Source organism: Chenopodium quinoa, unplaced genomic scaffold (assembly GCF_001683475.1).
Source record: "Chenopodium quinoa cultivar QQ74 unplaced genomic scaffold, ASM168347v1, whole genome shotgun sequence".
In the NCBI taxonomy this organism is placed as follows: Eukaryota; Viridiplantae; Streptophyta; class Magnoliopsida; order Caryophyllales; family Amaranthaceae; genus Chenopodium; species Chenopodium quinoa.
Window position 1 is genome coordinate 3,522,746 of NW_018742577.1, and position 22,522 is coordinate 3,545,267.

Sequence of the window (22,522 nt, forward strand, 5' to 3'; positions counted from 1 at the left end):
ATGTCGTTTGATCAAGATGATAATTCGGGCATATTCCCAGATCAAATCATATCCAAGATCCTAACCCGATTACCCGCAAAATCAATTTGCCGTTTCAAATCCGTTTCGAAACGATGGAATTCAATGATCTGCAACCCCAATTTCATCTCTTCTTACATCTCTTCGTCTTCTTCATCATGGTCAATCTTCGACAGATTCATCCGAGTTATCCAAGATGTAAACGATTCAGTACCCGAGTTCAAGCTTCAATGGCAGAAACCCCCAAATGTGAATAATCTTACTATAAACCCTAACAAAATTGGTGATGATACTAAAGAATTTTGTCTCGATGGTCTTGCTCCTTCTGCATTAGTATTAAATTCGAGTAATGGGTTGTTGTTAATTTCGATCAAGATTAAACGAGAACTTTCTGGGAAATGAATAGTCCAAATAATGTAGATGTGATTGATACAGATGATAGTTTGTTTGTAGTTAATCCGATTACAAATGACTGGGTTTCGATACCGATTGCCCCGGTTCCGATAAATAGACAGGGTAGTCTTGGGTTTGTGACACAGGTTGGAGATACTGGGGTTTTGGAGAGGTTTTTGATTGTGGATTATCAGCCTTTTATTGTGACTGATTATGGTTCTTTGATGTGTTTTCGGTCCGAAACCGGGAAATGGGAACGGATTCAGGCGAATTATATGCTTGGTGAGCATATATGGAAGGGTCAGGGGGCTCATGTGGTTGATGGGCATTTGCTCTTGGTAGACCCGAGGATTGGGATTATTACTTGGGATGACCCATTTGCTAGGAAGAAAATGGTTTGTTTACGGTTTATAGGGCTTCCAAGACAGTGTCAAGATTGGATGAATTACTGGTGTATTGATGTTAGTGAAGGGTATATACAATATTTGGAGGTGTGTTATGAAGGAGGTCATAAGTTGAATTTGTGGAGGGTGAGAGATTATCAAGCTGGTGAATGGAATTTGGTGCATCAGTTGTGTTTCAATGATATGTTGTCTGATAGTAGCTACTTGGTTTTAAGATTGTGTAAAGTGATGCCAATGCCTCATCTGATGCACCCTTTTGAAGCTCATATCGCCTTTTTTGCTGTGGGAACCTTTATTTTTTCTTTGGATGTTCGGAGTGGAAAGGTGAAGAGTTGCTGTAGTAGTTTCTCTAGCATGACTAAAGCGTTGGATAGATTCATAATTCTTGCAAAAGTTACTCTCCCAAGTTGGCTAACTTCTTTTTCTCCAATCTTAAGTATTCAACCATTTTAACTGTATGATTGCATTGTATCCAATAGTGCTATGATGTCGTATTGTCATACAAGTTTCTGTTACATTAAGTAATGTGTGATAGCTAGAACTTTTGTAATATCACATTATATCGTGATCTCTCTGATGTTAGTGTTCATCGTATCTATACTCCTATGACATGTGTGTGGTTTACTTGATTTATATGTTACCATTTGAGAAATCTGATTTTAATGGTCATGAAGTACTCTAACTGGAGGCAACTCTTTTAGAATTATTTGGGATTTCGTGCAGTTTATGGTTATTTTGCACGAGAGTTGTTGAGATCAAGTTTGGGAGTTTGCAGCTACTTTTCTGTTTGCCTAAGCATTGAAATGATGATAAAATCTGATTTAAAATGCTAAAATCCAGTATGTTTGGTGCTCTATGATTGCGTTAATGGTTTGTCTTTCAGAATCTTGTGATTTTTTGGAAGGGGTATAGACGTGTAGTTACTTTCAACTCAATTGATTATGTGTTTAAAATCATTTTTGCTCTTAAAAATTGTATTGTAGTCATACATATTTCTGCGCCACTCTATCCATTGCAACTTATCTCTTTATGAAAATGGCATTTACTCCATTATTTTAAAAAATGAACACGATTACCTTTTCTTATAAGCTTGTGGAATCTTCATTGGACTACCAAGAAGAATTTGCTGTCCTGGTTGAAACTTGGTCAATTCCTCTTTGTCTTGCTGTTGATGTATTTGCGGAAGGTCTTTCTCACATTTCTTATGGCTATTGTTATCGGTCCTTATCACTTATGAGTCATGAACTCATGACTCCTTGATTTTATAATTAGTAATAAACTAGGCTTATACCAACACATCTCCCCTTACCCTTCCCCCAAATGACAAAAGGTTTGTAATTCTCCAGTGTGCTCTCTTGACCAAGTGCTTGCATTTGATCTATTTTTCTTAGAAGATTTTCGTTAGGGAAAAATATATCTTTTTCATCGTGTTAGTATGTGTTGCCATAATCGCTGATGTTATAGCATGGATAGTAAGCTCTTTTCACCCTTGTATATGTCTTTTCTAAACCCATTTTGTATGATTAGCCTCTTCAGTACTATGTCTAACTTTCATTTTCTTATTTCAAGACCTAAGGCCATTCTTTATGTTGCATTTAAAGCGGTGAACCTTTAGGATTTTCTTTTATTTCATTTTACTTGTTCATGTTTACCCCACAGTATAAACTCTGTCTATCTTGCTCTATCCGCAGAGGCTACTTTGCTGAAAGAACAGGGCAATGATCATTTCAGGGTCGAGATCTTCAATAAAGCTTTGGATTATTATTCAAAAAGCATTGCGCTGTCACCAAATGCACTAGCCTATGCAAATAGGGCTATGACGTATCTCAAGGTTGGTAGATACCATGAAGCAGAAGTTGATTGTACTGAGACCTTGAAACTAGATGACAAGTACTTAAAAGCATATATTCGCCGAGCAGCAGCCAGAAAGGAACTTGGTGATCTTAAAGGCTATTGAAGATGCAGAATGTGTGTTGAAGTTGAAGCCTGATGATGAAGAAATCAAGAAGCTATATGCTGAAGTTAAGAAGGTACTGCTGTTCAGAGCATTTCTCTCATCTCATATTGCCTTTTTAAAAGATTTCTTACTGCTTTAGAGTGTGTTTGGATTGAAGGAAATGGAAGGAAAGAAAGGGAAGGGAAATGGAGGGAGGGGGTATCTTTTATTTGGATAACAAATTAGAGATGAAGGTAATTGGAGGGGAGAGAAATGGAGGGATTGACTTCTATGAAAATGATCCCTCCAACAATGGAGATATTTGGAAGGATTACTCGTCATTCTTCCTTCCCCTTCTTTTCCCCTTCCTCCCCTTCACCTCCCTCCCCTTCTTTTCCTTCCCTTAACTTTACCCAAACAAACTGTTAAGAGTTTGAATAAAAAAAGTCGATCATAACCTTTTTTACTGAACGACTGAGATTGTTATTAGATCTATGTATAGATTAGAGTCATTTGGCTGATGTTACCTCTTTGTTCTGGATTATAATGCAGCTCAAATTGTCCTTACCCCATGACAACTGCTCCACCAGCTCAGGATGATCCATCTATCATAAAGGCTCGGAAGGTGATTTTGCTTATGTAGGTGCCGCATAGCACATGAGTTAAGGATGCTGCAGATTGATTTGCTGTGGAAGATGTTGACATCTGGTATTATAGTACCTTGATGTTTCAGTTTTCTCATGTTAAGACAAATTCCACGAAACTAAACCAAATTAGCTTATGTGTTTATAGTTTCATCCTAAACGGTTTACCAATGCTGTAAGAGAATGCAGTGAATTACACAGAAAGAAGAGTGTACTGTCTGTTCTACTACTGTTTATATCACTCACAAATCACAATGCAGGTGTTCTCCTCAGCTCTTAGAATTGAATTGAGCTTATGTAAATTGAACCCCCCCCTTCTTAGTATCATGCTTCTGTAATGAACCAACCCACACCACCATTACTACACACTTACAGCAGGAAGAAGAGACAAATACAACAGAAGAAAGAGAAAGCAGCAGCAGCAACAGAGGCAGGGGAGCACTCTCCACCCACAACAGCAGCCTGCAACACCGTCCCCTAGAGCTGTAACCGTTGGTGTCCTATTAGTTTACTTTGTATTGCTTTTTATGCTTTTGGGAAAAAGACGGAATGTAGTACTTGTAGTAATTAAAGCTAGTTGCCACATCACTAGTGAGAATAGTCCTATATATAGGGGAAGCTTAGGAGAGAGGAAAATCATCCAGAAAATTGTAACATTGAGCTTTTGGAGACTGGTGGCCTAAAGTCACTAATTCTGCTACTATCATTAGTAATCAATCCGTCTTTCTCTCTAGTTATCCTCTTAATTATTGCTTAGCCCACGTAGTCCGTTGCAGCTTCTTTCTATATTTCTTTTGTAGAAAGAGAATTGTAGTTGAATCGATATGAACGAAACCACCTTTCAGATGGCAAAATGATTATACCGTCTAACTTCCAAACCAGGGTCTTGGGTCCCAGGATGGTTGATGTTGGTTCAGAATGAGTCTTGTATAGTTGATTGATGTTATATTTCAGTCATTTCATAAGTCAATCTATTATCTATACATGTCGATCAAATCTGGTTCAATTATATGGCAGAAAGAACACAATATTATTTATCAAGCCTTTGACAAATCAAAGAATACAGCAGCATAAACATTAGGAGTGGCTTCCTTTATCCATAGTTCCATACTGTCAACTGACAAATGTTGACATAGAATAGTGTTATAAACTCGAAAATATTACCCAAAAACCTTAAAAGCCAAAAAATAGAGGGTTAACTCTTACCCTATCTTAATCGAGCCATTGGAATAAGCCAGATAAGAGACTAATGTGGATATGATTGATAAAAGCCAGAGTTTGTATGTGGTTAATCCGGTTACACATGACTGGGTTTCAATACCAATAGCCCCAGTTCCGATAAACATGAAAACTGAGAAGTACTGTTGGGTTTGTGACACAGGTTGGACCTGCTCACTACTGGTGTTTTGGAGAGGTTTTTACTCGTGGATTATCAGCCTCTTATTGTGTTTACTCATGGGACTTTGCGGTGTTTTCAGTCTGAAACTTGGAAATAGGAACGGATTCATGCGAATCACATGCTTGGTGAGCATATATGGAAGAGTACGGTTGCTTATGAATATGATTGTCATTTGTTATTTGTTGATCCAAGGGCCGGGGGTCATCACATGGGGTGATCTATTTGGTATCCAGAGAAATGTTTATTATCGATTCATAGCGTTGCTAGTATGGTCTAATGATTGGGTGATTCGGCGGTGTGGGTATCTTAGTAAAGGGCATGTTTATTTTTTGGAGGTAATTTGAGAAGGAAGTCAAAGGTTAAGATTGTGAGGATTGACAGACTATAATGGCTGGGTGAAATAGTTCTCACATTTACCATGTTCGTCCAAATATGTATCTAAAATTCTCAACATCTTCCGACCTTCCCATCTTGTCTGCAGGTTCAGCAGCAGGCATCACAGAAAAACAGTGTGTTTTGCTTCTCACAATAATTGGGTAAATGTATTTGCCAAAACGGCTACTTCTACACCTTGGGAGTAAACATTAGACTAACATCCTTATTGAAACGTTGATGGTGTATCTTTTGAAGGGGCTCGCGATTCACATCCAAGTTATCATCTGCTTACGTTACCTAGTCCATTAGTCCAATAAAAGAATGAAGAGCTAGTAGCAGATGCCAAACAGTGACACACGAGACCAGCTATCTATAGGAGTGTGCCGTGGTGCTTGACTGCTTGTCATTGATGTAAACCTATAAAATCAGTGTATCAACAAGTTGTGTTATTAATCTATTCAACCAGACTAGAGCTAATTTTAACTGCGGCGTAAGAATAAGAAATGAATGAGTCAACACTGCCTCACCTTCGTCTCGAGACACTGAACAATGACTCTAATCTGCTCAAACATGATGGTTTTCTTACTGAAATAGCCATTATAAATGAAACCACTATTATATGTGCTCCAAGCTCTCCTCGTTATTGAATTACTCAAGCTTATCGAAAAATTTTAAGAGGCAAATTTTACTTAATAGGTAGGTCCTTGTGATAACTGGTGAACAACTAGCCAAAAGAGAGGTACAAGTGTGGTACAATTTTAAGAGGCAAATTTTACTTAACAGGTAGGTGGTTAGAAAGTTTTATAAAATTACACTACAAGTATGGTACAAATTCTTATACTCCGTATACACTATGCAACGTGCATCAAACTATCCAAGAGTATTTTTTTCTCATTTAATCATTAAATGAGCAAAATTAACGGATTATTATACAATTCTGAAACTAGCAATATGCAGTTTTTTTTTTAAAAAAAAAAAAAAAAAAAAAAAAAAAAAAAAAAAAAAAAAAAAAAAAAAAAAAAACCTAGCATATGCAAGTTGGTGCCACAGCTTATCCAAACGCCAAATGAGACCATAGTTGAAGTATTTGAAGCCGTATTCGAGGAATTTGAACTTTGAATTTCCATGTTCATGCTCTTATCTTGTTGTATAGCTTGTACTTGTTAGATTCCAGGTTACATCTAATTTGACAGAAAAACATTAATCTAGAATAATGATTTTACAAGGAAAACTTATTTCTAGGTAAAATATATTAACTTTAAAAGTTACATAGAAAAGGGAATGTCAGGGGTAGGGGAGAATTACGAAAATACGGTTTCTGCTTCCCCTAGTTTCCACCCAGCCAGAGACATTCAATCAACAGGGATAGCAGCAGAAACTTTGAGATTGCATAGCTGCCTTGATTCCAGCAAATGTCATTTGCAGTGCAAGCTAATGAGCCAGCCTCTGATGGTGCTCGCCATCAAAATGGTGCTGTTTGAGCTTTACAACTCGGAATCACATAGATACTATACGGCCTAGCCATCAATAAGTATTGCTTGATCACCTCTAAATGTGTAAACTTTCTTATAAAGAGCAGTTTCACAAATAACTTCTATTCCGTTTTGGGAGAACAAACTACAGGAAACAAACAGTAGTTGCTTACTTCTCTTGGACTTAACAACAACAAAATTTTCCATCCAAAACTTTGATGAAAATTATGTAATCTGCTATGCAGCAGAAGCATCAAGTCAAACACTCGTAAAGCCACCACTTGAGTCTGTAATAAGACCAAGATATGTACATGTATAGACACCAATTGATTCCTAAGTAATCTCAAAAGATGTAATGGACAGATTCACTAGGACATTAAAATGTTGTATACATCAAAATACGGTACCAATACTTACAAAATTCGAGAAAATCCAACTCTAGTGCAGTATACATCAAAACATGGTACCAATACTTACTATCAACCCCCAAGATCACTACAGCATACGCATCGGATGAACAACTAGCCAAACGGGAGGAAAAGCAGATAGTTCTAAGCTCACACCATTATGGTAAGTTGTTACAATGTTAATTCACAGATTTCATGACAAAACATTGCAACCACTTACACAAATCAAATTAGAGCAAACATAAAGTAGCAAAATAATGACATACAGACTCATAATTCAAGTACCAAAAGCAATACTACCTCATCTGAGTTGTCTCAATTTCAACACCAAGTATGCATCATTCAAATGCAATTGAGCAGGATTTTGAGGACTTCGGCAGCTCTAATATTTCCTTTGCTTTATAAATTAAGTCTCCTTTCCTTGATTGCCGATCCCAGCATATCACCATTCCCTTCAAACCATGAGCATTATCAAGAAAATACTTTATCATTCGCATCTCTTCCTTATAACCTTTAAAATCATTGATGTTAATGAACTTCAGTCGGGATTTAACACAAAAAGGCACTGCTCTAGCTTTAAGCAAGAATTTTCCATCAAGTAGACTGGGGTTCCATCTAGCCACTCCCTGTATGTGAGTATAAATCAGAATCTCTAGTAAATAATCAAGGAAAAAATATGAACTTGATTACGAAAAAATCAGTAAATAGCACAACCTGCGCCAAGGTAAGAGATTCCAGGCATGGCGAGCTATATAGAAAGTCTAATAGCACATCACTCCAACTGACTTCTTGGCCAAGGGTGAGGTCTAACAGAGTCATATTGCGAAAAATTGGCAGTTCGAAATCACCACTTGTAAGAGCCTTCAAACAAGAAAAGGAAGGTTAATTTAGTAATGTAAATGCTACTTAATAACAAGTGACATTCAAAATAATACCTCTAAGCATTGCGAAGACAAGTACAAGGATCGACAACTACAAATCCCTGTGATAAGATCAAGAATAGCATTGCAAAGATCTTGTTCATCATCGTAGTCATCATCGTTAAAACACACGACTAGATGAACCTCTATTACGGAGTTTAGATTCCTGATACTATACCGTTCAGCTAGGCATTGAGAGTACTTAAAGTAGACCAAATTCGGCAAGTCAATGTGAACAATAGAGCCATTAAGCTGATCAATAGGTCCACTCAAACCATCAATTAGCGTCAATCTTTTAAGTAAGTGATTAGTGAAGTAGAGATCTAAACCATTCCAATCACACCCATCTATCACCAATTCTTCAAGCAATGGACAACGTGACAACATCCCATTTAAGTCATGGTAATTCAGACTAGACTCATAGTATGCACTGAAACGAATCGAGCTATATCCATGGAATGTAACTTCCTTAAAGAAGAGTACTTTGAGTCTAGGGAATGTTACTGATGTTGAGACGCGCAGTATAAATTTACCATCCAACTTCAACACCACCAAATTCTCACAGAACAACTGAGGAAGTTGTAGCACACAAGGTATTGGCATATCAATAGATAACTCAAATTCATCAATTTCATGACAAAAGGCAGCAATTATCCATTCATATAACAGACAATACTCGATATTCTTCCCACATCTAAGCCGAAACTTACTAATATGTGACCTCTCCAATTGTGACAAAATCTGTTTCACAAACTCCTTAAAACTAGCATTATCACTTCTTTCATTTCCCAAATCATCTCGAAGACTTAAAGAGACCGAATCATCAAAATCAAGAACACTAATCAGTTTGTAAATGTTCTTCCATCTAGATGAAAGAACAGTAGTAGCAACAGCATGTTTTGTAGGAAGAAAAGATAGAATTCGACCTAATACTTCATCAGGTAAACTGCTGATTATGTCTTTGCTTTCGGATGAATCCCTCGAATTTCTACGAGTTTTACACTTTCTTGTACTTTCACCCATGTTTCCTTTAGACAATATTCATCAAACCCTAAAAACAAACACAGAAGACTATCAGTCCATCACAACATATTCACGTTTATAAACATGTTACTTCAAATTCTTACAAATTTCCATGGTACATCGAGAATGTGACACAACGTAAAATTACACCCGGGTGTATAATGGACATTACCACACTATCAATGTTGATAAATATGCAAATTGCACTGTGAAGAAAGACAGTTTCTTGGTAAACATATATAGTATATACATCAATTAATTTCAACTAAAATAGGCAAAAAGCTAACACAACTCTCTTAATTATATGGGGTAAAAACTAAAAATCATACCATCAAATCATCTTCTCTGTTTTACCTAAAATAAATGAAATTTTTGAGGAAAAAAAATAAGGGTTGGAACAAAAATCAAGAGCAAATTAACATTTCCTATCAATTATCATTGCAAAATTTACATAAAAAAACAAAGGATATAGAAGTAATCGAAAGAAACTTACCATATTGAACAATTCTTCAACTAAATCTTTCCCGTAAAAAAATAAAGCAGAAGAATTTGACTGTTTTGGAAGGAAGTTGAAAAGATTAACTTTAAGTTTGATAAAAAAAAATAATAAATAAATAAAAATAAATGAATGAATAAAGAAGTTGAAATTGAAAAGATAAACAAGGGGATGTCAATCTTGTCAAATGTCAATAATTTATGCAGTGCAGTAGTCTTGACTGTTGAGTGAATGTGAACTGATTTTAATTTTTTAATTTAATCTATTTAAAGATATGGCGGTTTAAAAGAAGTAAAAAAATGTAGAAACTGAAAAATAATGCCGCCTTAGTTTAGACAGTGTAGAGTAGGAAGTAGGCTAAATGATGAAAATGAAAGGTATTGGTACACGTGTTGTTTCCCCATTTTTCCCGTATCTTTTCCTTCTTTAAGCCTTGCTACAGTGCCAACTCTGCCAAGGTTTCATTTTCTTGTTTTGGTTGACTATTGAGTTTAATTTTTCAATAATCTTTCTATACATTTTTTAAAAATTATATGGAATGCCTTTTAAACTAAAATATGTACTATAATTTATAATATTAAATTTTGTTAATCAAATTATGCCATTGTTTACTAGTATTATAAATCTATTATCATTCAAAACTCGAGGTATGTTGTTTGGTTAAAAAAAAAACAAAAAAATTGCAAAACGGATGTGGAATTTCAATTTCTCACATATTGTGATATTTAATTTACCCACCTTCGTCTATATTATTCAAATTTACTACTTCGTCTGTTCCTAAATATTCTTCCGATTTTGATTAGTTGTATTTGTGTAAAAAAAATATAACAATTGAATATTAGTAATCTACTCGTTAAGACGAATCAAATAAAACTCAACATGAATTTTTTATATAACAAGAGTAATGTAGAAGTCCTTCAAAAAAAAGAGTAATTTAGAAGATCATCTTATTTTATGAATAGTGCCTCGTTTTCAATTGAGAAAAACTTTTAGAAACAGAGAGAATAATAATTATAATTACCATGAAAAGTTAATTCTCATTGCAATCGAGGCCTATAACATACTATGATTAATGATATTATTGACTTTAGCATGTTAATTGAACAAAAAATGGTGGTAATATTTATATTTTTATACACCGCACTATTTATACACATTCAACACTATGATTGAATAAGAACAGAGGAAATACCTATTAAAATCAACCATCAGAAAATGACAATGCAACTTGTTTGGCGGGTGCGCCTTCTTCAAGCTTGGGGTCACCTTTCACAGATTAAATAAACTTCTACTCTCTTTGCAAGTATTCTTCTTACTCAGGCGTAAACATTATGAGTATGCTTACGGTCTTCAACTCAAAAGTAAAATAAGTTCAAATATGTTAACCTTAGGAAAAAGATTAATTTAAGTTTAAAATAACATCATATTCTGCTATTTTGATTTAACTACACTGTAATAGATGAAAGACTAGATGGTAAATTCTACGGATACATAGTAATAAGCTTTAATACGGAGTAAGTTTAGATGATTTTAAATAAGTGAATCAAAAAGCATCTTTTACCTTAAACTTGCCTATCTTACATGTAGTAGGTTGTGTTGTTATGGCATTCAAGACTAATCACGTTTAAAAGTGCAGTTAACACCTTAATAATAAATGGCTTTCTGCCTATGCACCTGAAAATTCCAGAAATAGCCACTTTACGAAAGAAAAGATGAAAAAAAAAAACAGCTACTGTGAATCTGTAAAAGGTAAATTTCCTAGACAAAAATAAATTCCAGCATAATTTCAAAGATGTGACACATATTAACAGAGCATTTAAATGGTGCATACATCAAAATATCACAGCATAAATTAACTAATAGGCCCGAAATCACAAACATACACAAGATTAGTCATGAATGAACCTCCAAGGGGAAGCAAGCAGGCCCTGAAATCACTAACATATGCACGAAATTAGTTACAATTGAACCTCCAAGGGAAAGCTCTAAGATCACAGCATCATGGAAAGTTGTTACAATGTTTATGCACGGATCATGTGACAAAACACGGTAACTACTTCACCAAGCAAAATAGACCGCAGTGCACAAATTATAGGAAGAACATGACAGACGAGCCTCAAATAGTAAGTACCAAAAGACATAGCAGCTCTATCAGGATTTAGTTGTCACATTTTACTTGTTTCAAAATACAATATAAATGTGACAACTAATTCCACACGGACGAGTATATTGCATCACTTAAATGCGATTGAGCAGGATGTAGAAGACTTTGGCAACTCCAATATTTCCTTTTCTTTAGCAAAAGAGTCCCTTTTTCTTATTCTTTGATCCCAATGTATGACCATCTCCTCCAAAAGATGAGCATTCGCAAGGAAATACATGATCATTTGCATCTCCCCTGTGAATCCTCTGAATTCCTTGATGTTGATAAACTTCAACCGAGAATGAACACAAGGCGGCACTACTTCATCCATTAGCAAGAAGTCATCGTCTACTTCACCATCTAGCAAAAAGTCTCCTCCATCTTGTAGAATGTAGGTGCATCTCAAGAATCCCTGTGTACCAAAAAAGGTTGTATATTAGAATCTATAAGTAATATAGTAAATAATCGAAACATCTATTGAACAACCTGCTCCAAGGTAAGAGACTGCAAACAAGGAGAGCTATTCAGAAAGTCTAGCAGCACATCATTCCAGCTAACGTCATGGCCAAGAGCGAGGTCCAAACAAGTCAAATTACAAAAGATAGGCAGTTCGAAATCACCACTTGTAAGAGCCTTCAAACAATCAAAACAAAGTAAAATTTCAGAAAGGCAAACGCTACAAAACCAAGTTCAGCAATTGTGAATGTACCTCCAAGCATTGACGGGACAAGTTCAAGGATTGACATCTATTAACCCCGGTGATAAGATCAAGAATAGTGTCGCAAAGATCTTGTTGATCATCGAATTCATCATCATTAAAACAAATTTCAATACGAGCCTCAATGATATTACTCAGATTTCTGAAATCATATTGCTCTGCTAAGCCATCGGAGTAGTTAAAGTAAACCAAACTCGGCAAATTTAGATAAACCATAGAGCTATTGAGTTGGTCTAGAGGTCCAGTCATCCCAGACTCAAGTGTCAACCTTCGAAGCAAAGGGTTAGCGAAGTAAAGATCACCGCCATTCCAATCACACCCGTTAATCACCAATTCTTCGAGCAATGGACAACCAAACAGAATCCCATTAAGACCATGATCATCCAAACAAGGTTCATAACAGTTACTAAACCGACTTAATCCATTTCCTCGGAACATAATTCCTTCAAGAAAAAGGACTTTGAGCTTCGGAAAAGTAAATGGTTTTGAAACACACAGTACAAACCCACAATCCAACTTCAGAACCACCAAACTCTCACAGTTCAATTGATCAAGTTTTAGCACACAAGGTACTCTACAAGTAAATGCCATATTAATTGATACTTCAAGTTCAGCAACCTTATGTAAAGAAGCAGCATTAATCCAATCACACAACAAAGAGTTCTTGTATCGGTAGCACCCACATTTAAGCCGAAACTTGGTAATACAAGACATCTTACACCGCGACAACATCTCATTCACAAATCTCTTGAAACTAGCCTTCTTGCTATTGTTTCCCGAATCATCTCGAGAACTAAAAGTAATCGAATCATCAAAATCAAAAGTACTAATAAGTTTGTAAAGGTTCTTCCACCTTGATGAAAGAATAGTAGTAGCAACAGCATGTTTTGTAGGAAGTAAAGATAGAATTCTACCTAATACTTCGTCTGGTAAACTACTAATCCTGTCTTCTCTTTTGGATAATTTGGTTGTTTTTTTAAGTGTTTTACGATTTCTTTTATTTACACCCCATGACTTCTTTAGGCAATATTCATCAATGCTAAATCCTGAAATAGATGGACTAATGCATTAATGTACATGTTACATCATAAAGTAATGTATAAGTAATGTTGTAAAGACATACACCATTATTGTAACGAAACAAATTATGCAAATTAGACAGAAAAATTAGCTAATTAGTAAAGTACATTAGATTCAAGGGTTTTAGCTAAAATAATCAAATTAAACTTTCTATACTCAAAAAAAAGGGAAAAAAAACTTGGACCACATGCTAAGAATGCATGATAATTGCTAAGATTGAAGAGATTAAAGGCATCAAACAAAGCATTAACCCAAAATAAACAGAAAGAGAGAACCAAATAAAACAACTCACCAAATAATCACTGTGATTCTTCATATCATTAGATTTTCCATATCATATGACAAATTTTAAGCTAATGTTTTTGGGAAAAAATCATTTTTCTTGGTTGGGTATTTTTTTTTTTTTTTTTTTTTTTTTCAACCGGTTGGATTTTAAAATGTTGAAGATGGAAAGACAACAAATTTGTCAATATTTATGCACTTAGCTTAGCCTCAGTGAAGTGATGTTTTAAGACATTTTTGAGTTTTGACTAGTTTTTCTCTGTTTTTTAATTGGTACAGAGTAGTTAAAAAAAAGTTTAAAAGAAGAAATTTGCATAGTCAAATGCCATCCTATTAAACGTAGGACAGTAGGCCAAATGATGAAAATTACAGGCCTTGGTCTCCGAGGCATTAACCCATTTATCCCGTATCTTTTACTTGTTTATCTGTAGAGTCATTTGATCGATTTTGGTCCCTTTAATTGGTAAACTGTTAAACAACGCTCCTATTTTACAAGGCATTGCTCTCATTTTAACATGGAAGGATAATATTGTCCTTTGTGTAAGTTGGACTATATAATGATCCATTATGAGACATATGGGCAATTTCAATATAATTCCGACCCCTCCACTTAGTACCACGTGGTTAAAAAAATTCCCGAGCCCACCACATCCGACCCCATGACATCCAACCCCACCACATTTGATCTACCACCAAAAATCCAATTTTTTTTAAAAAAAAAAAATTATTAAGCTTTAGAACAATGGACGACAACAACAATCGTACACCAGAGGCATCGTCGGAGGATTCTGTAAGTCCTCATACTTTTTTTTTTTTGAAATGAAAACATCCGCCTAAAATATCTGGAACCACCTTGGTGGATCCGCTTAAAATTTCCGGATCCACCAAGATAGATCCGGAAATTTTGGGCGGATGTCTTTTTTTTTTTTATTATTATTTTTATTGATTAATTAATCAAATTTTTAATTTAAAACCAATTAATCAAATTTATTAATGTAATCTTTGTATTATTATTATAATTTTTATTGTGATTATTATTATTTTTGTGATAATTTATTAGTTAATGTTGTGATATTAGTTAATGCTGGTTTATTTATTATTTGCTTATTATTAGTGTTTTAAATATATTATTGTGATCAATCTTATTATTTAATTTGTGATTAGTGATATTATAGTATTATTATTGTTTTATAAATATTGTTATTAATATTATAATAAAAAAAATATTGGAGAATTTTGTGTGTTTTCTTTTATTTTTACAGGATTTGGAGTCTGAAGACGGCGGTGATGGTGTGAATTATAGTGTGAATTTTGTCACAGACACGTTATTTCCAACGTTTGATAATGCAATTAAATGGGCGGATGCTGTTTCCATAAATTTGGGATTTATTTTGGTTAAATCGTCTTACAACAAAACCAGAGATGGTCGGCCGTATCAATATTTGAAATATGATCGGGGACGGAAGAGCAAGCCGAGAGATTTTGAGAACGCAATACGAAAGGACACAAAAACCAAAGCTAATGCTTGTCCTTTCTACATCAAGATATGAATTCATCACAGACAGTTGGAAGATCCGTGCAAAAAATGATGAAAGTGGAACCCATAACCATCCAATGATTGTGTATCAGGAGGGTCATCGTAAAATTAGTGGCTTGAGCCCGGATGCAAAAAATGTTGTGCATGACATGACAAAGTCCAAGGTTGCACCGCATAACATCATGGCAACTATTGCAAAGCAATTTCCTGATGATCATCTAAACATCACACACATTTACAATTGCCGGAATGACTTGAGAACGGAGATGTCTAAAGGCAGAAGAGTTGTTCAGCAATTTCTTCATTTGGCGAGACAGAGTCAGTGTATTTATTGGGTCATGACCGATGACCTCGGCGTTCTACAACATGCATTTATGGTGCACCCAATCACGGTAAACATACTACGCATATACTCACATGCAATCGGTATGGATTCGACATACAAGACCAACCGATACGGGATGCCATTCTTTGAGATAGTAGGTGTAACATCGACAAATCAGAATTTCCTCGTTGGTTATGTGTTCATGCGCAACGAGTGCACGACAAGCTATCGGTGAGTGTTGCAGAGATTAAGGGAGTTGATTGGGTATGATAAAGAACCATCGGTATTTTTGTCAGATCGTGAACTTAGCCTCTGTGCGGCATTGAGAGAAGTGTTTCCAGGGATGTCGCATTTACTTTGTCGATGGCACATTAACAAAGATGTGGAGGCTAGGGTGACTGATATGTTCAAAAATAAGAAGATCGGTACGAGTTTTAAAAATGGAAAATGGAAATGTATCATGGATGCTACAACCGATGCGGATTATATGTTGCTGTGGATACAATGAAAGCTAGGTGGGCAAGTTATCCGGCAGTGATTACTTACGGTGAGAGAACATGGCTTTGTCATAAAATCAAATTTGTTACATTTTGGACGAACCAAGTTCTTCACTTTGGTAACACGAGTAATTGTAGAATTGAGAGCCAACATTCGGCAGTGAAGACGTGGTTTGAATCATTGATAGGTTCGTTGTTATAATGTTGTAGTTGTTGTCTTTACTTCGTTTTAGTAATTTTAATTAAAAATCATAATGTTTTTTTATAATCTGAATCAACGGCAGGTTCTTTGGATACCGTATGGGCCCGATTACATTGTCATATTGTTAATCAGATCATTGCAATTTGTAATAGTTTGGAGGCATCAAGATCGAAAATTGGTGAGAAGTACAGACAATTGTCACTATCACGTATAAATGGCAAAGTGTCTCAACATTGTTTGAAAATTCTCGATGATGAAACGAGAAGGATGAGGGAGTTAAGTTATCAGGTGTATGAGCGTTGTGGATGTGCAATGCGTGTAACCCATGGTTTACCATGTGCTTTCCAGATACATGATTCGCTAGTTGCATGGTCAGGCTTGTATATCAGGCAAATTCATTCATTCTGGAAGACCTTGGTTATTGGTGATGGTGTTGATATACCTGTGTTCGTTAACGATTCAACCGAGGAAGCTGCACATTTTTGTTCCCTGGTTGATAAGGTCATTGGTAGTGATCCTGCTATACTTCGAAATGTATCTCGCATCATTGAAGAGGAGCTGCATCCGGATCATACAAACCTTGAAGAACCACATGTAAACCACAATGTTCGAGGTCAACGAAGGAACAATGATACCAGGCGTGATCCTTGTTATTTCGAACATATAAACCGTCGAAACACTCAACGTGGTACACAACAAACATGTACGACCTCTAGTAAGTCATGAAATTACACGTATTTGCACTCGTGAATTACACGCCTATTGTTCTTGTAGCGTACTAATAAATGATCATTAATTTTGTGCAGAGGATCAATGTGACATCAGTCAATGTAGGTATTTGCACTTGCTTCCAAGACCAATGTTGCCTTACATCACGGCATGGAAGGATGTCATTGGTGATGGAAACTGTGGCTTTCGTTGTGTGGCTGACTTCTTCTTTGGTGATCAAGCGCAATGGTTTACCGCTCGGGAAACAATAGCAAATGAGGTCACCGCTCATCCAATGTTGTACGAAAGGATTTACGGGATTGGAAGGGTTTGGATGAATGTAGAATGTATTCGATGGGATGGTGGGGCAGTTGATATGTGGCATTGGATGGTAGCAATTCAAGATTTATTTCCTATTGCTACTTGGTTCAACGCAAGGGTGATTTGTCTCGGTATAGGTAGCGTACCAACCTGCTACTACCCATGCATAACGGTGTTACCGTTGCGGGCACGAAGCACGGTCAGGGCACCCTCTCGTGAGTTCGTGATCACTACAGTTGGTGGGTCACATTTCATCGGTCTTGATCTTGCACAAGATTCACCTCTTCCCCGATTGCAGGTTGGTGGACCGAGCACCACGAGCCAAGTGGTGATGGATGGGATCAGCAATATGAAGTCATAAGGAACATGTGGGATGCATTAATTAGGTAGTGGACTTATTTATGTACTTTCATTAAGGTTGAACAGTTATAGCTATGTAATATAGATAAAAGTAATTAAACTAAATTCCAACAAAACCAAATATAAAAGTGTCCAGTTCTTACATTACATGCCGAATACAAAGTAATATAAAATAATGAAGACAAGTAATAAAAATGCAACCACTAATACGAATAAAGAGTAATCTAAATCCCCATCATCGCCTTCTAGTCAACTATCAGCTGCTCAGTCATTGCCTTTGTTTCACGAAACATGTTGGGATACTCATCCAGTGCTCTTTGGTGAATCTCCATGGACTGACTCATCCACTGCAAATAAGAAAACAACATATTATAGAAATTACAATTACTGAAGTCGGAGTAATAGTATAATAAAATACAACTACTTACATAATCCGTGTTAGTCCTCTCAGGTAGACTGCTACTCCCAGCTGATGAACCCCCAGGAGATACACAAGGGTGAGAAAATCTATACAGCATTGCATGTAACCAGGAGCGACCGTAGGAGCTCGACGACCAAGTCTGGTGTGGGTACCTAAAACTACACTGAAAGACGAAGGAGGGACAAACCTAGTCCACATCATAGATGTCATCTCGGTCGGAAATTCTACCCGATACTTCTTCAAGTTGGTCGGTCTCTTGGCCTTCTCAGGATAATGCTCCTTGGAATGTCTGCACAAATCCAAGTTGTCGAACCACTCGATCAGGCATGCACGGCTCAATGATGCTATGGTACTGGATGCAGCCAATAAATAAAGTGGGTGGCACGTGTCATGCAGGATCAACTCCGTACGGGAGCCAGTTAACCTCACGGTCAATCAGCTCATCCAGTCTAGCACGAAAAGCTAACAGGCGCTCCATGCTCTTGTTAGGGCACCTCGATCTAACATCCCAAGCAGACGCACGAGGGATATTAAGCTCCCTCGTCAAGGTATCCTGCTGAGGCCGAAAGCACGGAAAGTACTCGTAAATCCACGCTTGCAGAAGCGTGAGACAACCAGTAATCGAATCAGCATCTTTTCGTGATATCGTACCCAACTGCCGATACAGGTAGGCTAGAGTAGCTAAACCCCAAGAGTACTCATTAATCGGAACACCATCAACAACAAGATCGTAGAGGAAGGAAGGATGAGTACGGTAACTACTCTTGTCTAAAAACAGTGATCCTCCTAGTACTAACTACATGTATGCAGTATAATGGACACTAAAGAGCATCTGCGCCTCCAAATTCGTACCAAAAATCCTCTCAGTCAACACCCCACTACCCTGCCAAATGGTTTTAGTATCGCACTTCTCATTCAACTCTTCCATAGTCATATCCATGGTAACTGAGCACGCGTCCCGTATGGCGTCCGTGTTAGGAGTAGTGGAAACCATGGAACCATCAACATGAAGCCTAAGAATATGGTACACATCGTGCAGCATGATCGTGATCTTCCTAAATGACATATGAAATGTGTTCGTATCTAGCTGCCATCTCTCAACAAAAGCAGAAATTAACGGCCAGTTGAGACGCTTAAACATAATCCCGGGTAAGTGAGACAGACCACTGCCATCAATTAATTCGAGGTGCTGCTGTGCAAGACGACCTCGCCAATTAACCAATTTTAAACACAACTATGTCCTACTTAAACAGCGCAAAACATTTCGCTCCGTCCCGCCCCATATATATGACGCCACGTGACCGCCAAAACTATAGATAACAATACCATCCTCAGGACCACCTGGCATCGACTGCTACGCTAACCATGTCTCTGCTGAGCTGGTAGTAGGTTGACCCGCTTGACTACTAACAAATCTCCCATGCTGACCCCTATATACCGTATGATAATCCTGAGGGTCATACTCTTCGTCTCGATAAGCATGACTTGCCCGTTCTTCGTCCTCATCGTCAAATGTAGGTAGTCCACCCGACGAGTACATGGGGAGGCTCCCTTGTTACTGATGCTCTCCCGACCAACTACTAGAAGACCCATATTGCTGCTCATGACGACGGTGCCCCCGTAATTACTGAACGACATGACTCCCTCCTAACAGACGCATTCAAACGTCTTGATATTGCATGACGAGCCCCCGAACCCTCAATCTACATTAAATAAGTACAAAATCAAATATCAGTAATAATTACAAATATAACTATTTGATTACAGTTGAACAACAAATATTAATATTCAAAAAAAATAATTTCAGAACAACACCATCACCAACAACATTAATAATAATAATAATAATAATAATAATAACAATAACAATAACAACAACAACAACAACAACAACAACAACAACAACAACAACAACAACAACAACAACAACAACAACAACAACAACAACAACAACAATATTACTTATAACAATAACAATAATAATAATAATATTACCAACAATAACAACAACAACAACAACAACAATAATAATAATAATAATATTACTAATAATACTAACATTACTAATAATAATAATATTAATCAGTTTTTTAAAAAAAATTACTCACGAAAAAAAAATAAAAATTGGAACATCCGCCTGAAATTTCCGGATGAACCAAGGAGGATCCGTCTGAAATTTCCAGATCCTCCTTGATTCATCTTACAGGTGGATGTATAGTGTTGCGAATTTTTTTTTCGATTTAAACACATAACTGTTCGCCTCCGGTGCCGCCGCCTCGACCACCGTACGTCACCCGGATTCGCCGCAAGTCCGCCATCACCGGATTTCTTCTCCCCTCCTTGGATTGGTGGCTGTTGGTGGTGGGTTGTGGGTGTGTTTACTTTTCTTCTCTGTTTTTTTTTTTCAGATTTTTAAATTTTAGAGAGATAAAACAAGAGTGAAGTATGAGAGTAAAATGTGATTTCAGAAATGAGTGTTGTTAGTGTCGTGAGTATTTATTTACGAGGGGTAAATACGGAATTTCAAGCAAAAAATGCGAGTCATGCCTAGTAAAATGGGAGCGACGTTTAACAACCTCATTTCCATAGGTATTTAAAATATTCATGAATTTTTTTTCATCATATCGTTTGATTGATATTTAAAAGCAAAAATGGAGGAAGTTATAATTTATGAGAATTATAATTTTCCACGAAATATGAGAACTTATTTACCCACCTACTTACGGTCAAACACAATTTTTAAAGTGTTTGTCTGTTTGGTTGCACATTTAAAAAATGGAAGAATTGAAAACTCTCATGAATTTGAAAATAAAGGACTTACTTGGTAGACCAAAAAAATGAGTATGTGAGAAGTGTAAAATCATGGGAATTTTTATTTCCCACAAAATATGGAAATTTGATTACCAAGCTCCCTTTAATAACTCAAAATTCCCATAATTTGTCTGATGACAAAATTCCCATAATTTGTAAATACCCATATAATAACCAAATACGTTTAGATAATTCTTAGGAAATTTGATGTGGGATTTTAATTCCCATGAAATACAAATGCCTATAGGAAATTAAACCTTTGTCAACCAAATAATAACTAGATTTAAAAATTTCCCCATGACAATCAAATACATTTGTGGATAAATTCGCCAATATGGGAGTTATCCTTGAGGAGAGGGTGGTTTATTTCGATGCTCCTCCGATCGAAATAAAAAACCTTATTTGGGAGGATATGGTCAGGGTGGCTTTGTGTTAGGATCCAACCTCTTTCATCATGTATTTTGCTTTCTTATGCCTTTACTTAGTTTATGATAGACTTTCAATGTATTCGTGTAAGTAGTTTAGGCGCTAGAGGAGATTATTGTGTTACTGTCATTTCAGTGTTCACTAGTATTTCTCCATGTAAACAATATAAAGCTCTATATGGAGCGATGGTTGAATGAATGAAAAAGCTCCTATTCGGGTTGCCTTGCTTTAAGACTTGTGTGTTGATTTAAGGATTTATAGATATTGTGCTTGCCTTGTTTTAAAGCTCCCCACCAAACCAAGAGACTCTCAAAGACGCCTACATCCTTGTCGGTTCCGCTTGTGCCCGCTTCGAAGTATCGGCCGTCACAAGCCCCGACCCTGCACTCGTTACTAACGATTGCCTCATTGAGATACCTTTGGTCCGTGTTGCTATGTGCCCACGAACCTCTCTCACTCTAGGCTTGCGCTCTTGTTTCTAAAAGATAAGAGCGCGCCGCACGATCCGGTGTCAAACCACTCGGACCGTGACAGTTGGTATCAGAGCCAACGCTGCATCGTTGCCTAAACTCGTGTTCAAGTAGCACGCCAGTGATGGAAGATAATCTCGAATACACCTTCAGACAACGGCTGGCCTGGCTCGAGGGAAATTCCGAACAATGGGCCTTCCTAGAGGAAAGGGTGCCCAAGCTCGAAGATATTGTGATCAAGGAGGATAATGAAATCAGCAATCTACGTTCCATAGTAGATGGACTGTTGGAGCAACTGAATTGTGTCCAGACACTAGCTGATGAGGCACTCGACAAGTGTGCCACTATGCATGCTCCTCAAGGCTTTGGGGGTAGTGGGGGTGCATATATAAATCTTCCCAAGCCCCAAACCTTTGATGGGGCAAGAGATTCGAATCAAGTCGACAACTTCATCTTTGACATGGAACAATACTTCCGGATTTGTCAAATAGAGGATCCCTTCAAGGTGGATACTGTCACCATGTATTTAGTGGAGGACGCGAAGTTGTGGTGGCGCACCAAATATGCCGACATTCAAGCAAAATGAATCACGCTTGATAGTTGGGAGGATCTCAAGAAGGAGATCAAGAACCAGTTCTGCCCGGATAACACCGAGTTCGTGGCTCGCACAAAGTTAACCACCCTACACCACAAGACTTCCATTCGAGAATATGTGAAGGAATATTGTGCGTGCA

At 36.9% G+C, this 22,522-nt stretch overlaps 5 protein-coding genes across 5 annotated transcripts; 3 read left to right on the forward strand and 2 right to left on the reverse strand.

Moving 5' to 3' along the window:
* On the forward strand, positions 1 to 420 carry LOC110720789 (F-box protein At4g19940-like). Its single transcript, XM_021899827.1, has one exon. It carries the CDS (start codon positions 1 to 3, stop codon positions 418 to 420), a length of 420 nt encoding a protein of 139 aa, XP_021755519.1.
* A 6,197-nt stretch (positions 421 to 6,617) lies between these two features.
* On the reverse strand, positions 6,618 to 9,763 carry LOC110721010 (F-box/LRR-repeat protein At4g14103-like). The gene is made up of 4 exons (XM_021900135.1): positions 9,485 to 9,763; positions 7,984 to 9,019; positions 7,763 to 7,909; positions 6,618 to 7,674 (listed from the first exon to the last, which is right to left on the reverse strand). The coding sequence occupies exons 2-4, from the start codon at positions 8,989 to 8,991 to the stop codon at positions 7,387 to 7,389; spliced, it is 1,443 nt and encodes a 480-aa protein (XP_021755827.1). The 5' UTR covers positions 8,992 to 9,019; positions 9,485 to 9,763; the 3' UTR covers positions 6,618 to 7,386.
* A 1,958-nt stretch (positions 9,764 to 11,721) lies between these two features.
* LOC110720790 (F-box/LRR-repeat protein At4g14103-like) lies at positions 11,722 to 13,476 on the reverse strand. The gene is made up of 4 exons (XM_021899828.1): positions 13,472 to 13,476; positions 12,340 to 13,408; positions 12,117 to 12,263; positions 11,722 to 12,042 (listed from the first exon to the last, which is right to left on the reverse strand). The coding sequence occupies exons 1-4, from the start codon at positions 13,474 to 13,476 to the stop codon at positions 11,722 to 11,724; spliced, it is 1,542 nt and encodes a 513-aa protein (XP_021755520.1).
* A 976-nt stretch (positions 13,477 to 14,452) lies between these two features.
* On the forward strand, positions 14,453 to 15,807 carry LOC110720792 (protein FAR1-RELATED SEQUENCE 5-like). Its single transcript, XM_021899829.1, has 3 exons — positions 14,453 to 14,500; positions 14,973 to 15,135; positions 15,272 to 15,807. The coding sequence occupies exons 1-3, from the start codon at positions 14,453 to 14,455 to the stop codon at positions 15,805 to 15,807; spliced, it is 747 nt and encodes a 248-aa protein (XP_021755521.1).
* A 212-nt stretch (positions 15,808 to 16,019) lies between these two features.
* On the forward strand, positions 16,020 to 17,661 carry LOC110720793. Its single transcript, XM_021899830.1, has 3 exons — positions 16,020 to 16,257; positions 16,354 to 16,959; positions 17,078 to 17,661. The coding sequence occupies exons 1-3, from the start codon at positions 16,020 to 16,022 to the stop codon at positions 17,659 to 17,661; spliced, it is 1,428 nt and encodes a 475-aa protein (XP_021755522.1).
* The last annotated feature ends 4,861 nt before the right edge of the window (positions 17,662 to 22,522 follow it).

What these genes read in the sequence shown, in the direction of transcription:
- LOC110720792 (XM_021899829.1), top strand. Translation starts at nt 14,453, where the DNA reads ATGGACGACAACAACAATCGTACACCAGAGGCATCGTCGGAGGATTCT. An exon ending in AGGCATCGTCGGAGGATTCT is followed by an intron (nt 14,501 to 14,972) that starts GTAAGTCCTCAT and finishes TTATTTTTACAG; the next exon opens with GATTTGGAGTCTGAAGACGG. An exon ending in TTACAACAAAACCAGAGATG is followed by an intron (nt 15,136 to 15,271) that starts GTCGGCCGTATC and finishes AATTCATCACAG; the next exon opens with ACAGTTGGAAGATCCGTGCA.
- LOC110720790 (XM_021899828.1), bottom strand. An exon ending in TGTCCCGTCAATGCTTGGAG is followed by an intron (nt 12,264 to 12,339) that starts GTACATTCACAA and finishes GATTGTTTGAAG; the next exon opens with GCTCTTACAAGTGGTGATTT. An exon ending in AGTCTCTTACCTTGGAGCAG is followed by an intron (nt 12,043 to 12,116) that starts GTTGTTCAATAG and finishes TTTGGTACACAG; the next exon opens with GGATTCTTGAGATGCACCTA.
- LOC110721010 (XM_021900135.1), bottom strand. Translation starts at nt 8,991, where the DNA reads ATGGGTGAAAGTACAAGAAAGTGTAAAACTCGTAGAAATTCGAGGGAT. An exon ending in TGTCTTCGCAATGCTTAGAG is followed by an intron (nt 7,910 to 7,983) that starts GTATTATTTTGA and finishes TCTTGTTTGAAG; the next exon opens with GCTCTTACAAGTGGTGATTT. An exon ending in AATCTCTTACCTTGGCGCAG is followed by an intron (nt 7,675 to 7,762) that starts GTTGTGCTATTT and finishes ACTCACATACAG; the next exon opens with GGAGTGGCTAGATGGAACCC.
- LOC110720793 (XM_021899830.1), top strand. Translation starts at nt 16,020, where the DNA reads ATGGAAATGTATCATGGATGCTACAACCGATGCGGATTATATGTTGCT. An exon ending in GTGGTTTGAATCATTGATAG is followed by an intron (nt 16,258 to 16,353) that starts GTTCGTTGTTAT and finishes AATCAACGGCAG; the next exon opens with GTTCTTTGGATACCGTATGG. An exon ending in CCGTCGAAACACTCAACGTG is followed by an intron (nt 16,960 to 17,077) that starts GTACACAACAAA and finishes AATTTTGTGCAG; the next exon opens with AGGATCAATGTGACATCAGT.
- LOC110720789 (XM_021899827.1), top strand. Translation starts at nt 1, where the DNA reads ATGTCGTTTGATCAAGATGATAATTCGGGCATATTCCCAGATCAAATC.